Source organism: Camelus bactrianus, chromosome 2, assembly GCF_048773025.1.
Source record: "Camelus bactrianus isolate YW-2024 breed Bactrian camel chromosome 2, ASM4877302v1, whole genome shotgun sequence".
Classification (NCBI taxonomy): Eukaryota; Metazoa; Chordata; class Mammalia; order Artiodactyla; family Camelidae; genus Camelus; species Camelus bactrianus.
Genome location: NC_133540.1, coordinates 79,245,195 through 79,261,119, shown reverse-complemented (window position 1 = coordinate 79,261,119; position 15,925 = coordinate 79,245,195). Strand labels below are relative to the sequence as shown.

At 29.4% G+C, this 15,925-nt stretch overlaps 1 protein-coding gene across 5 annotated transcripts in view; it reads left to right on the top strand.

Annotated features, from left to right (window-relative positions):
* TECRL (trans-2,3-enoyl-CoA reductase like) overlaps positions 1 to 15,925 on the top strand; it is a 107,591-nt gene that overhangs the window by 62,601 nt on the left and 29,065 nt on the right. For all 5 annotated transcript variants that reach the window (XM_045504695.2, XM_074344102.1, XM_045504697.2 and 2 more), the window contains 4 exons: positions 2,243 to 2,358; positions 4,754 to 4,859; positions 5,963 to 6,035; positions 11,648 to 11,691. In XM_045504695.2, the coding sequence (XP_045360651.1) occupies positions 2,243 to 2,358; positions 4,754 to 4,859; positions 5,963 to 6,035; positions 11,648 to 11,691 (339 nt within the window). The remainder of the gene's footprint in view (positions 1 to 2,242; positions 2,359 to 4,753; positions 4,860 to 5,962; positions 6,036 to 11,647; positions 11,692 to 15,925) is intronic.

Genomic DNA, 15,925 nt, shown 5'->3' with positions numbered 1-15,925 from the left:
ATATACACACACAAAAAATTTTTAAAGCAACACATTAGTTTATACAGAGAACTTACTAATAAAGGGAAAGCAAGGAAATAATTTGACATTGGAAATAAACTGAAATATAAAAGTAGAATATATCTTTAAAGTAATAAGAGAGCATATTTGCTTATTTTGAATATAGAATCTATACTAAACTTCTGGATTATAATGGAGTTCCTGGTCTTAATAGCTTTGTTTGATTTGCTTGGGCTGTATACTTGTAAGTATATGTTTGTGAGTTTATTTTGGCTTTAATTATATTTTTACTCTCCATGTTTTTAGTCAAAGAATATCAGTTCCTGTTTCAGAAGTCTGTTTTACTAATATTTGTCTATCTGGCTCTTGTTTTCTTTTTATTCTAAAACTATTTTCAGATTACTTTCTATGTTTAATCAAAGTCTCTATTCCTTTCTTCTGTTTGCATCCAAATAGATTTGTTGCTTGAAAGATGCACTGTCCAAAAGCTGTATTTTATTTCCCTTCAGTACTTTTATGTCAGGATATTCCTTCATATTTTGGTACTCTTTTAACCCCCATGTTTCAGCACAAAAAATATTTGTGATAAGATGCTGGTTCTCCTGGAACATATTCCTGTAAGCTACCAGGTGTTCCCAATTTTTTAAGGGGATGATGGAGATAAGATTATAGTTTAATTTCCTCTGATACAAAAAGCCTCATATTTGTGATAGCATTTTTATTAACTCAAAGACTGACATTCAGTCCAGGTTAACTATGTTTGCCATAGTTTTCATTTCTGATATATTACTATAGAATTTGCTGAAAATTGACTTGACTAGATCAGAGGCATTTAAATATTTTTAAACTTTTTTTAATAAAATAATCACTCTCCTAATTATTCTAGAGCATTAACTAGACTCTCCTATCAGACACTCCCTAAGTGGAAAATATCTTTTTATTTATATCTGAATAATCAGGCATGTTGTATGTCATAGATTAATATATTCTGTCAGTAAAAAGGTTACCTTAATACTGAATTTATCAGATGTTGCATTGTTTTTCCTGTCACATAAAAGTCTTTCATGGCTCATGAGATAATACTGTTTTTAAAAAGTATAACTGAAGAAACTTACATATGTAAATAGCCATTGATATGTGTGTGTGTGTGTATATATATATATATATATATATATACACATATATAATTAAATATGCATGTGCATTATATCATATATTCTACCCAGATAGTTATACAAAATTCTCACCAGAGATAAGAGCATTAATAATCAATATGCACACCTGCATATCTGAGCAGAACATGTATAGCTTCATGTTTCCCTCCTTAGAAAATGATGAAAATTGGCAAACACAAAGCAAAGTAGTAATGGCAGTTGGATTCATCATTGCCATGTCTGCATTCTTTCCCTTTTCTTTGAACCCTCATAGGGAAATTATTTTCCCTTCTCTGGCTGACAATTTCAGAGTGTGACTTTCACCTGATTTTAGCATCAAAACAAAACCAAATAATGGACAGTTAGCAGATTCAGAAAGTTATCACAAAACCAGTCAGTCAATTAATCTTTCTCCCATCACAAAGTCTCATTTCCAGACTTTCCAAATCTTATGATTGTCTCTCTATAGATTGGATATCTCACTCCACATATCTGATTGGCCCTCAACTACAGAATTCAGAAGGCAGTCATTTAAACTACTTACTCAGACTCATTAGAATTAAGTCTAAAATTTCCAAAAGAGAGAAATAAATTATTTCAATTTGAATCATGGTCAAATAAATTGAGTTCAAGATGACATGTTCATAAAAAGATTAAAAAAAAAAAAAGAAAGGAACTATAGGCCATTCCATTCAGTGACAGGGGCAGTTATCAAAGACGATGAAGTGTTTACAGGGCTGGAGAGACATGAAGGAATATACTTATAATAGTTTGGTTAGTTAAATAAAAATTCCTTTGTACTATTTATGAGGAAATCATTATATTATGTTCAATATTTATTTTTATTTTTAATTAACTGTTTGTAATTGTCCTTCTTCTTAAGTCTTGGCTAATTCTTCCAAGGAAGACTTCTTGTTATTTGCATTAGCACCTAGTCTAATTCTTTTAAAAAATTAGATGCTCACTTGTCCATTTCACCAGTTCATGAAGCAAGCTAAGTCTGTAGACATGCTTATTATGGCCCTAAGTAAACTTTAATAATGTCTAGAAAAATGTATGTTTAACCAAAATCACCTTCTTATTTTCAGGTATTTTTGGCTGAATACACAGGACCTCTGTTAATATATTTCCTCTTTTATTTGAGGATCCCATATATATATGACATGAAAGAGAGCTCTAGAAGATTACGTCACCCAGTGGTACAGTAAGTAATACATATGTATGGTACATACAGATTAAGGAGGAGACAAACTATTACACAGACATTATGTTAATAAAGGTTGTTTTTAAACCCACTTAAAGTGGATTCAATTTTAGGGAAATATATTTTAGATAACCATAAATAATGTATATATGCCAACTTACAAGTTGATAAACAAGGAACTGTATTTTAATAATATTTAATACTTTATACCTTAAAGTAGACATCTTTTCAGTTAATGATCACAATTAACAAGATAAATCTGAAAATTTAGAAGTATCAAAAGAAACTTAAAATTACAAAATTGAGAGGAAATATATAGGGCTCTGAGTATAAATACTTCTCTAAAAACATGGGCAAAATTGCATAGGAGCATAGGAAAGAAATAATGACCAAACTAATACCCTGGGGAAAAAATTTTACAATTTACCTTTAGTTAGTCAAAAGCCAAAATCAAATTTTAAAGTAAAACATAAAAAAAAAAAGACCAGGGCAATTATCAAAGCAGAATATATAACTACAGTCCTTAGCATATTGTGAAAGTAATCTGTCTGTCAATCTGTCTCTCCTTTTCTGTATACAAAATTAAAGAGAAAGAATAATTATTCAAGATGCTACATTGAGACGTAGTTCATGATTTGTTTAAAAAATAGGAACATGATCAAATGACTAAACTCTAAGTGAATTAAGACAAATTGATGTCATAGTGATACTAGAAGATAGAGAACAATTTGACTCACGGATTTCTCATCTCGAATTATCTTCCCTTTACTCTTTTTTTTTTTTTAAATGAAGTATAGTCAGTTACAGTGTGTCAGTTTCTGGTGTATATCATAATGTCCCAGTCATGCATATATACATGTATTCGTTTCCATATTCTTTTTCATTAAAGTTATTACACAATATTGAATATAGTTCCCTGTGTTATACAGAAGACATTTATTTTTTTATCTATTTTTATATATAGCGGTTAATATTTACAAATCTCAAACTCCAAAATTTATCCCTTCCCACCCCCTTTCCCCTGGTAACCATAAGATTGTTTACTATGTCTGCGAGTCTGTTTCTGTTTTGTAGATGAGTTCTGTACTGCAGCCAGAATGACTACTTTTCATATCCTGGTAACTACTATGTCCCCTTTCCCACAAGGGAACTTACACGTGCCATCCCTCTCCCTCCATCCTCATTACTCTCCTCTTCCTTATCTCTTGTTCAGTTTAAAATAAAGCTCAATATTTCTTACTCAGGGCAGCCATTTCTATTCCTTCCATGAGAAATATGCTCCTAAATTGTTTTTCTTTTATACAATTTACTGCCTTAAATTTATATATTTACATAGACATTTGTGCTTTTCCTCTGAAGAGCTTAAGTTATATAATGGATGTCTTTTGAAGTTTAGTCAATTTTTGCTGCTTATCACATTACCTGATTCAAAAAAATACTCAATAATAATGTTTTGAATGAATAGATACACCAACCAATTACATACAAATTTATTTTACATTGGGCACTTCTAAGAGTGTGAAACGAGAGGAATCTGACGGTGATAGGAGTTCTGAAATGGCTTTTTCTATGAAAGTTGTGTTTCAATTTTTGTTTTTTGAAGGGGTACATCAGATTTTAACTAGTAAATTTTATAACTTTCTTTATGACAAAATTGGTGCATATTAATGGAAATACATTTTTCTTTAGTATAAACAGGTAAATATACTTCCATAAATCACATTTGACATTTACTTTTAAAATAATAGTTACATAAATGACAAGAAAGAGGTGATAAGAACAACAGCAACAAAAACAAATACGCAAAGAGACACACAAAATATTGCAATATGTTAGGTAGCCAAAAATCAAACATAAAACAAGCTAAACAAAACCTGCATTGACTCTGTAGGAAATGAACCTCAAACTTTTTCAATTTATGGGACTTGCTAAAGGACAACCAGACAATGAAAAAGTTATTTGGAATATTATAAAATGTCAAATGCATTTTAAGTAGGTTTTGGATACTTTTAAAAACTGTGAATTTTTTGCTTCAATCTTGAGGCATTTTGATAGAAGCACATTTGCAATTATATATATGAATGTGCATATGTATATATATATACACACACACAGGGGGCAGGTGTGAACATACAGTTTATAACTGGTATTATAAAATATCTTGAGTGACATCAGAAGTAAATTTATAGAGGCTATTGTAACAGTCTTTTTATTTATAAATAAATTCAGAAAATTTTGAGAATAAAATTATTGAAACAAATACCTATGTATTAGTTATCAGAAATAATATTTTCTGATAAGTAGACTATTATAGTAAAATAAACACCTAATGCATAAGGCAAGCCAGATTTTTTGGAAGGAAATTTAATGTGTTTATGTTTTATTTTCTTTCTAGCTTGGCCTGCTTCTGTCATTGTTTACATTATATCAGATACCTTTTGGAAACCTTATTTGTTCACAAGGTTTCTGCAGGACATACACCTTTGAAAAATTTGATAAAGGTGGGAATTAATGTTTTGTAATTATAATTATTATTGAGAAATTTATGTATTGGATAATCTTCAAAGTAATTTAATCATGTTTATTTCTCTTGCCTAGATTTTTCTGTTCAACCCTATTGGCATATCTTAAGCATTCTGCCCCTAAAATACCATTTCCTAGGTGATCTAGTTTATTGGAGTTGCCCTCAACCAAGAAACCTACATAAAAAATTTGCCATGACTTTATGTTACAAGCTACATACTTTTAGACACCTTCAATTTTGGAAGTACTTAGCACTGAATTCAGACCAAGTGCCATTTGAAGAGGAGGAATCTCATATATAACTCTCCTGTAAATATACGCATGTGTGATTAAAATGATGGTACTACACCCTATCTTTATGATTGTCATCAATGTAATGACATTGCTTTTGCTCTTCCAAAAAATGATGACTGCAAGAGTTATTAACCATCATATAACTCTCAAGAAGATGGGAAATTTTCTGAAGCATTGAAGTGGAAATGTACATTAGATAACATGTTGCAATTCAAATTAAAATTTATTTTTATCTATTTTCCAATTTAAAATTTAGTACCAAAAGGAGTTATGTCTTTACTAAAATCTTCCTAGATTTTGGCAAAAATCTGTTTTCTAAAAATTTCAACAAAGCACACATTCTATTGTAATTGTAATGAATTCTTAGAAACCTCAAAATCATTTAGTCTAGCTTCTCTTTTGACAGAAGTTATTAAAATTGATCATATTAAAACAGGCCATTTCTTCTTTATAATCAATCAGGCAACATTATTACTAATGATTAGATAATTCATTCTTTTATTCTTTACTGTTGGAAATGGCTATTGGTATACCTTTTGTGAGATATTATTTATTATTTTTATTACTTCCCTTATATATATTACTTGATAGAAAAAATATTCTTGAAAAATCTTCCTAAAATACATCATTATATTTATCTATTTCCTAAATACCTTCTTATATTAACAAGAGCCCAGCAAAGAAATGTATTTTCTTAGTGATATCAAATAAGTGTGTGTGTGTGTGTGTGTGTGTGTGTGTGTGTGTGTGTGTGTATACCCTCTAATTTTTATTTTGTTATTTGTAGAGTTGTGCCTTTTATTGGGGATTCACTTCTTGGATTGCCTACTACATTAATCACCCACAGTATACACCACCATGTATGTAGAATTTCTTCTTATCTAACCCCATCCTAAATTGCCAATATTAAAACTCTGCTCTAAACTACATAGAAATGATGAACAACATGGCACACATTAAGGACTGTGAAGACAGGAAGATTTCCACTCTATCGTGATGAAAAAATGCAAAAGATCTTTTAAACTCAAAAACTTTCACTTATTGCTTTAGTATGTGGTTTAACATGTGCTTGCAAATGTTCTAATACACTGGTTTCAAGAGATTCTGTTTTAATGATAAAAAATGAAAAAATGCCAATTTTAAATTGCTTTCACACATACTCTATTAAATTTTTATGTAGGTTTAAAAGAACAAATTTTATTGATATACTTTGATTTGTTTTCCTTCCATAGAAACTCTAGAAAAAAAAATACAAGTTGATTATAAACTTCCAAAATGATGGAGAGTAAAATGAAGGGGTAAAGATGAAAAAGAAACATTCTATGTAATCACATAATCATGTGCAATCAAATATCAGGGATTTAAAAATAAGTAAATAATGTATTCTTTTAAGTATAACTCAAAAAGAAAAAAATAGAGGCATTTTTTATGTGACATATTGTTTCCTATTTATAACTGTATCAAATGTCTTGGCCCTTGACTCAGATGAAGTAATTTAGTGAAATAGACACTAGATCAAACTTAAATCCTCAGTTTCTAAACTTGGGGGGAAAATATTTGCCCCGATAAAAAAACTTCCACTTCTTTTATATACTGTGGACTTTTCTCTCTTCAGCTTTTACTGCAGCCCACAAGCCACACACGGTAGAGCCCTAGTGTTACATGTTGAAATTTCATGTTTAATTAGCAGTTATTTTTGTGGTTTATTTCTAGTTTATAAAGTTTGAAATAAATGGATATAAAGGATGTATTCAGGTTGTATTTTGGATTTTATGAAATAATTAAACCTTAAAGATATTAAAATAAATTAGTATCTTTGCTTGAAGCACTGATACAGAGTATTAAATTATTCAGGGTCTTTCTTTGCCAAGATCAGCAAATCTAGTTCAGCAATCAGAGTAAATGATAGCAATGTTCAAAACTTTAATTCTTCTATATACTAACAAACTAACTATGAATACTGAGGATAATATCCATGATTTCACAAACTCCATCTGATTTTTAAAATATTTTATCAGATGTAGTTACTCACTTTAGAACATTAATAGTAAAATTTTAAAAAGTGGTATTTTTGATCCATAGTATGTTTAAGAAGAGAAGCCTCTGAAAAATGCTACGTTCATATATCTGACACAAAATAATAGAGATTGATTGTGTTAATATATGCAAAATATTTTTGGAAAACATTATTTGTCAAAGACAACAGAATTGCTATTTATTTTGTAATGAGAAACATTATTATGTAAGTGTTAATATTTCCCACTATGTATTAGGAAAATAAGGTCCTAAAAGGTTAATTTTACTTTGTGCAAGACTTTTAAATGCATATGATATAAGCAGGACTTTAATTCTGTGAAAATACACAGAGCATCACAACACTGATTCCAAGTAGAGAGTGAATAGCATGTAATGGCATTCTGTGCTTTGCATGGCTCTGATATGCATGAATTTCAGTTTTTATGGTTTAGTTAAATAATACCAGCCCCCAAGACCATGCTGTAAATTTAGTTACCATATATGTTAATTGCAACTGCATAAAGTACAAATTTTGCAACTAGCTCTTCAGTCCACATATCACTCTATAAATAACAGATGCACATCATGGTCTGTGACATTTGATGGTGGTTGGTAACTGCACATCTGTTATTCAGTTCACTCACAACCAGCAAACAACTGGAACAGAACCTGCAGTTTGGACACAGAAAGCAGTAATCTGAACAAAAGGTTAGCCAACCCCCAATCAGCCAGACAGGTAGATTCTGGATAGACATCTTTATGGAGGAAAAACATCACATCAATTTGACCTTTAGTTTTGATCTAAGCAGGAGAAGCTTCTGTATCTTAAATTGGTAGTTGTTTTAGGCAACCGTGGCTGTATAACAAAATACTACAGATTGAGTGGCTTAAACAAGAGGAATTTATTTCTCACAACTATGGAGGCTGGGGAGTCTAAGATCAAGGTGCTGGCAGATTGGGTTCCCTGGTGCGTTCATACGGTAGAGACACAGATCGAGGAGGGAGAGGGAGATGGAGAGCGCGAGCGAGCTCTCTGGCATCACTTCTCATATGGGCACTAATCCCTAAACTTAATTACTCCCCAAAAGCCCCATCTCTAAACATCATCATACTGAAGGTTATGGCTTTAACATCTGAATGTTGGGGGACACCATTCAGTCCATACCAACTTAATTAGCCCACATTGCAGGAAAATAATCGAATCCAACAAATCTAATTTATTAGAAGATTATGACATTCGTTAGGTTTAATATTTTCTTACGAATTTTACTTTCCTGTAGTAACACTACAAAAAAAATCTTTCCTTGCATTAACTCTGCCTAAGATTTTTAAAGATTGATTTCCCCCCTTTTATAACTCTTTGATTTTAATTTATAGATTAAATATTTTAAAAATGGATCATATATTAGATTGTAAAAATTCAATGCTGTCCCTACAAAGTAGAAATAGTACAAACTACACTATCTTTAGATGAGATGAAATAAACCTTAAAACACAGTATCAAAAATTTTAAACACAAATTTTGAAACTAGATACTTAAAAACCTATTCCCTAAATAACTATTGAATCTGAAATTTAAAAAAAATTAAGAAGACTGTGACAAAGTGACAAAAGAGTACAAATTAAACTTTTTCAGCTAAGTAGTTGTAATCTTATTAGTCAATCATATTTAAGGAAATGAAACAAACATACTAATTAAACAAGCTAGAAATTCCTTCATATTAAAACATTGTACTCCAATTGGGTGTTTCATTAAGTTCAGATACGTAGAGCTACAGAATAGTTGAGCCAACTTTTACATCTTTTCCCTTGAAAATTATCTTTAAAACCTGCATGCTTACAATGTAATCTTTCTCCATTTTACCTTCACAATCAGAAGAAATAAACAGTGGTTTTATTTTTCATGTGTGTTTAATTCTTTCATCATTATTTTTAATGTGCTTTCACTTTATGTATATATATTCTTTTGATTTACATACTCATCTTTAATTCAGGGTATTTTTCTTTATTATAACTATGGTTACTAATTTTCTGTTCTTTTTTATGTTGTCATAATTTAAACTGTTGCTCTGTGTCTTTTACATCAACTGGTCTTTTTTTTTTTTTTCCACTTCTGTATCCTCTGTACTAACAGCTTCACATTTTCTATAACCCTACTCTCAAAAGATTTGACTGCATAAAATAAGTAACATTTGCACAGATACACACACAATCTAAATACAAAAGAAAAAACCTTAGTGGTATGTATTTCTGACACATATACCATTAGGGAGGTCATTTTTCATACTTCTTGAACAATGTTTAAAGGTAATTAAGAAAAATACATTATCACAATTGAACTGCCCAATAGCAGAAATGTTCCATTAACCACAAACCAGAATGCATGTGTTCAGAAAACTTAATACACAAATGTTTAATATCAAAAATGGTCAAGGAAAAATGTCCTATTTTTTGCCTATCTAAATGTAGAATATACAAATTATAAAAATACTATAGCAAATTCTAATGGTGGCTAATTTTTTTCTAGAAAGTTTGTTTCAAATTATATTATCTGTTACTTCGGGTTTTTTTCTGGAAATTAATATAAAAATCTTATAAAGTTATACTGTGGCCCAGTACCTGCTTTTACCACATAATTTTTTTCATTAAAAAATGAGAACTAGGCATACCTTCACAGTTCTGATGCATGAAATGTTCTGAATCCCTCTCTTCTTTGTGTTAATATCTAATCTTTTTTTAGGTCAAAGCTCAGTCATGTGCTCAGAGTCCTCTTTGATTTCCCTGATTACAACAAATCCTTCTTTTTAGCTTTTATATTAAATATTGCATAGATTCTTCCTAGTAACACTTATTAAAGCTGCAAACTTCCATTTGTTAGCATATGATGAGTATTTGTTTCCTTATCAGAAAGTACTTTCTATTAAGGTAAGGACTGTATTTGGCTCTGTTAATAATTAATTTATCACAAGTACACAGCCTGTCATATAAATTTCTAATAACTAGTGTTGAATGAATAAAGTTTAGTCTAGTAGCAGATACAAATTAAAAAAAAATTATGGTAGATAGGGATAGATATCATTTAATTATTATGATTTAGCTGGGGAAAAATGTTTAATTATATGGCAAAATATATATAACATAACATTAAGGAAATAGGTGATTAGAAAATTATTCTATCAAATATTGTAAAAAGTATATAACAAATATGTGTATTTCCAAAGGGGAAAATCTGAATATTAACTAGTTTTTCATGGATGGTGGGATTTTTCATGCAGTTTATTTTCCCTTTGAACCTTTATCTCTTTCCCAAATTTCTTCATTAATGTATTTTATTTTATAATTATATACATGCACTTTATAAAAACAAAACTTCTAATACATGTATATGTTTTTAATATGTACTTCATACATATATCCATGTATTAATACTTATATAACTTTTAACTAAATTATACTTTTGAGTTTCTAACTCATGTTAATAGGACTTCAGTAAAAGATTTATACAGAAAGATGTTTGAAGCAGTATTGTCTATTACACATAAAATTAAAGTGACCCTAACTATGCAGCAATTGAATAAGTTAATGTTTTAAGAGCTAACCACACTGTACATTATTATGAAGCAGATTCTATCATACCTTTGACAATAAATGTTCAATGAATTATGAAAAGTCCTTGAATATGCGCTTACATAAAAAAATCCAAGATTCAAAGTGAGGCATTACATTAATTTTTATTTGTAGATGTGTTTATATAAATAAATACAATTTACATGTACACACACATAAAACTAGAAGAAATTCAACTGTTAATACAGATAATGAGCTTGTTAGATAATTCTATTTTTCATTAGTTTTGTATATCCCAACTTCTCCACCATGAACAAGGTGAATTTAGAACCCGGTTTCAAATTCCATTTTGTCCATTATTATTTATATGATGTGGCAAGCTACCTAAACTATATTTTTCTTTACTGTAAGGTGAGAACAATGATACTTACTTCATATATTTGTTTTTATGAAGAAAAATTATAAAACACTAACATATTGCCTGTTGTAAAACATCAATGCAAAAATAAAAATTACTATTACTAGCATTTTTCTTTTTACTGTTGAACATTAAAAGAGATATTGATTGTCATTATGTTAGGTCATACTAATGTGCTTTTTAAAGTGACAATGAGATAGATTAATAGGCCATCAAAGAGTTTAATAATGCAAATTAAAAATAGATTCCATTTATATCCTAAATATCATTAGTTTACTAGAAGAAAAATATTATGTGGAAATTACCATCTCTTTAGACTACAAAAGTATCATCCCAAAAGGTTAATTATATATCACATAGTACTTTTGATTAGAGGGTAGTGATAGTCAGTAAGCCTTGCCTGAATTATATCTGTAGTATGCAATCCAAAAACTGAGTGTTTACCTAACATTTTCTTTTTCTGCTTTGTAGCATTTGGAAACAGGCAAGTCATAGTATCTGCTATCAACTTTCTGGTATGTATTTATATTATATTTATATTATTGGCTATTCATACTCTAATTGTAGCATTATTCAGAATTCAAACAGATTATATTTGAGGATTTGTCATGTAGAAAATTTAATTTATTTTATATCATATACATAATGGTATTAAATGAAATAAATCAAATAACTTCCTATAATCAAGTCATTAGTTCTCTAAATCTTTTAATCAAAATGTTCTATTCATCTATAAATGATGATTAGAATTATTTGAAATAGAGTAAATTTTGAAAAAAATTAAACTCAGTAATTCTTATTATCTGCACATTTACCAACTTACGGACGGACTTCTAAGAATAAAAAGTTTTACAAGTCTACCTGATGATCATCCAAAAACCACTTTGGTGTAATTGTTGAGTAATTCTGGATGAAAACAAAGTTCATTTTTTTTAATGAAATGGGGCTCTTTACTTATTGTTCTCAGTTCAGGTCTTTAGCTCATTCCATTTAACTTTACATACATATTGTTTGAATCTGATATAAATCAATCTGAGTACAACAGACTATTTATTATTTCTGAAATGCATTATTTTATTAGATAGATATTTGGCTCCATATACCACATAATTGCATGCTTTCATTCCTTATTCTTGTTTTTCCTCATTCCTACCCTTGAAAGATTAACTGCGCTATTCCTGCCCGTGATACACTGATAAACTCTCATGATTCATGCACATGTCCAGATCCTTTGTAAAGTTTGTATTGAACAACTTATACCCCACCATTTTGTACAAGGCACAAATTATAACACTACACTTTATGAAAAACTCTTATATGAACCTGTATGCATGTACATATATACATAATCAATAATTTGGTTAATAACATCCACTACTGTGTTGGCTGTGAGAGGGGCAGGTTATGCTTTTATCTTTTTTACACCTAGTATCCTACAAAGTAGGAGCTCCCTACTTGCTTTAATGACACAAATTATTTTGTTTAGAATTTTTAAGCAAATATGTCATAAATATATCACCACCTTTTAATTTTCCATGTGTGTATACTGTTTATAGACAGCAATCGTACAATTTATTTATTTTGATGCCTTCATCGCTAATCTATATTGTTCTGAGCCTAATGTTTTCTGTATATTAACTGTTCAGTAAATTTGAGCAAATGGAAGAATGAAATAATGGATTAAAAAATAATAAACACATACTTGCTACTTATTCAGATACATTTTTAGATTAATGCCTAATTGTTTCTCACATTTTCCTTCTTTCCTATTATTATATCCTACTTTTTTTTTTGCAACTTGTTTACTGTCATTTAGGTGATTATGTGCAAACTCAATTAACTCATTAGTGAAAGAAATTTACATAACACAATATTTGCATAATATTATATAATATTTACAATGACACTTGAAAATATTTACACAACTTCCATTTTATATAACAGTCTTGCTTTCCTCCTTTTCTCAAATGTGATATAGTTATAAATCTATGGCTCTAGTATAAAACAATAATTTTCTTAAAATTTGTAGCTTTCTAAATCATTATATGCCATCATAGCTATAATATTTTTCTTAAAAAATGAAAAGAGTCCTAACTGGAAATAATTGAAATTCTAGTAGTTTGCTATATATACTTTCCTCTGAAGACTTTTAAAAACTGCTCTTTTTGTCAAGCTACTAGGGCCTCCTCCTCATACATGTCTTTATTAATCAATGATATTTTATATATCACCCATTGGAAAATGTTTATTAAACAATAATAAAAAGAACTAGGCAAATAGGAATCTTTTATCACAATTGCTGTCTTGTAGGGGCCAAGATGCCAAATTACACAAATATAGGTTAGTACTCTGCATAGACTATGTCCAATACAGACATAGTAAGTAAATGTGATAACTTTAATTCCACAAGTCCAAGCACATAAGAAGCAGTATGTTTTAATCATAGACCAAAATTAAGATAAGAAAATAACCTGTGCTTTTAATTATAGATAGTACTAAATATATGGAAAAAATATTATTTGAAAGTCAAATTTTGAATGCAATTTTGTTCCACTGCAAATTGAAATTTAGAAATGAGACTAAAGGTCCACCATGACTGTTAAAATCACAAATTGTGATGACAAATTAAAAAGGAAGGCCTGCTAGTTCTGTGGCTTCTCAATAATAATCAATGCAAGCAAGACATTCAACTTTTAGAAATAAAATATGATAGTAAGATAAATTTTAAGAAATTGATTCTAATACAGAATATAACAAATAATGAGTTGACTGAGTTTATATATAATCACTTAAATTGAAGATGCCTAGCATACATAACATTATGTAGAATCAATTATTATATAGAAGGAACAAAGGGGAAATTCATGGATTAATCTTGTTTGCACCTCTTGGGGAGTGATTGAAATGTTAGCTATCTTGATTGTGGTGGTGGTTTCAACGTGTAGTTTACTATACAGGAATCATACCACAATAAAGGTGTAAAAAGAAATCTTGTATAAAATTCAACCAGAAAGTTGCATATCATATATGCAAGTGCTAATTTTTTTTTACTAATAAAATATTATGTTTGAGAAATTTCTGTTTTCATTTACTGATCTCACACTGCTTCAACACAGAAGAAAAACACATTCATTTAAAGTTGTTTTCATTTCTGTTGTTATGTAGAGCCAGATTACCATTTGGTAAGAAGATAATATGTTAGAACTTTGTTGAATACAATTACAGCTAATTCTTAATTATTATTGTGTGAATCATCCCTTTTGTGGACTAACCATCAACAATTGTAATACTCTCTTCTGCTCCCTCTGTTTTATTTCTACTACTATCGTGTTCCCTAATATACTAACCAAAGTATATTGCAAATAAAACAAGACACTTTACAATGTGTATTTTCTAAAATCAGGTAATGATTCTTTGTGTAAAATCTTTGATTTTGGTAGGTTTTGCAATGCTTACAATGTATTATAAGAAGTATTCTATCACTTCTTTTTTTTTTTTATAAATTCTTTCTGACTTTCAACATAACTTTCCTTCCTTGAATATATCCTGGTATCACAAAATCTACAAGGAAAAAAATCAAACAAGTAGAATCAAATATATGCAAATTTATAAAGACTTCAGAATATCCTTCTCCATAACATCTGGATGTAACTTGGTTTTTCTGCTGTAAGTACTGTGGAGATACACTATAATCCCGCCTCTTCATAGTTCTATGACCCCCTTAATCCTCTGAACCCAACTTTATCCACAGAACACCAAACTCACCATTGCAAAACACTATATATTTTATATAATTAACAATCCTATTTCCTTCATCGACTCTCAACTTTAGTTTTGCTCCCCAGAAGCAATTATGATTTTTCAATTTTTTGTACATTGAGAGTTTCATGAGAAAAAGAATTTTTTTCTTGCCTTTCTTACTGTCTTTAATAATGTAGGAAATGAAGGAATAGATAATAACTCATAAGACATGGTTTGCAGAGTGCTGAAAATAATTTTTCTTCCTGGTTTTACCTCTGTACCTTCATTCCCACCATTAGTTATTCAGTCATTTAGGTTAAGTTTGTATTTTTATTATCAAAATGGAAAATCTTGGGGAAGTAATAAATTAGGCTCTTATCAAGAAGTCACACCTTCTCTTGTAACAATTAGCTGAAAAGGACCTTGTGCATAGAACAGTAATTAGTGGAGAGGATTCTGGGAACAATATATCATATCTTATCTAGGAACTTTACCATATCTAGGAACATTTAATAAATGTATGTAGTTCTATAATTTTATGATCATAGTAATATAAATTATAAGACAATGAATGCTGAAACAGTGTAATATTGGTTTATTATATCAAATAGTATTTCAGTCTATGTGATATGATTTATCCCTTAAGGTATACGTTAACGTCCCAAGATCAGAATAGTTGATATGTATTACAGGTGAAACTTCCTGTAATCATATATTTAACCTGAAGTTTCCTTATTCTTGAAATATTAAGTTAAAATAAATAAAACAAAATTGTAATTATTGTTATTACCATCACTATTACTAGAGAAAATAAAAATAGCTGAATCTCAAACAAGCTTATGGGTGTTAGACATATTTTGGCAGATTTCTGCATTTCAAATGAATTAGTAAAATGACTATCACATTGCTTAAATGATAACAATATTAGGTATTAGAGCTGCCAATAATTAATAATAATTTATATAAAACTGAAGGGAATAATAGATATGCAGAAATAAGATGACTATT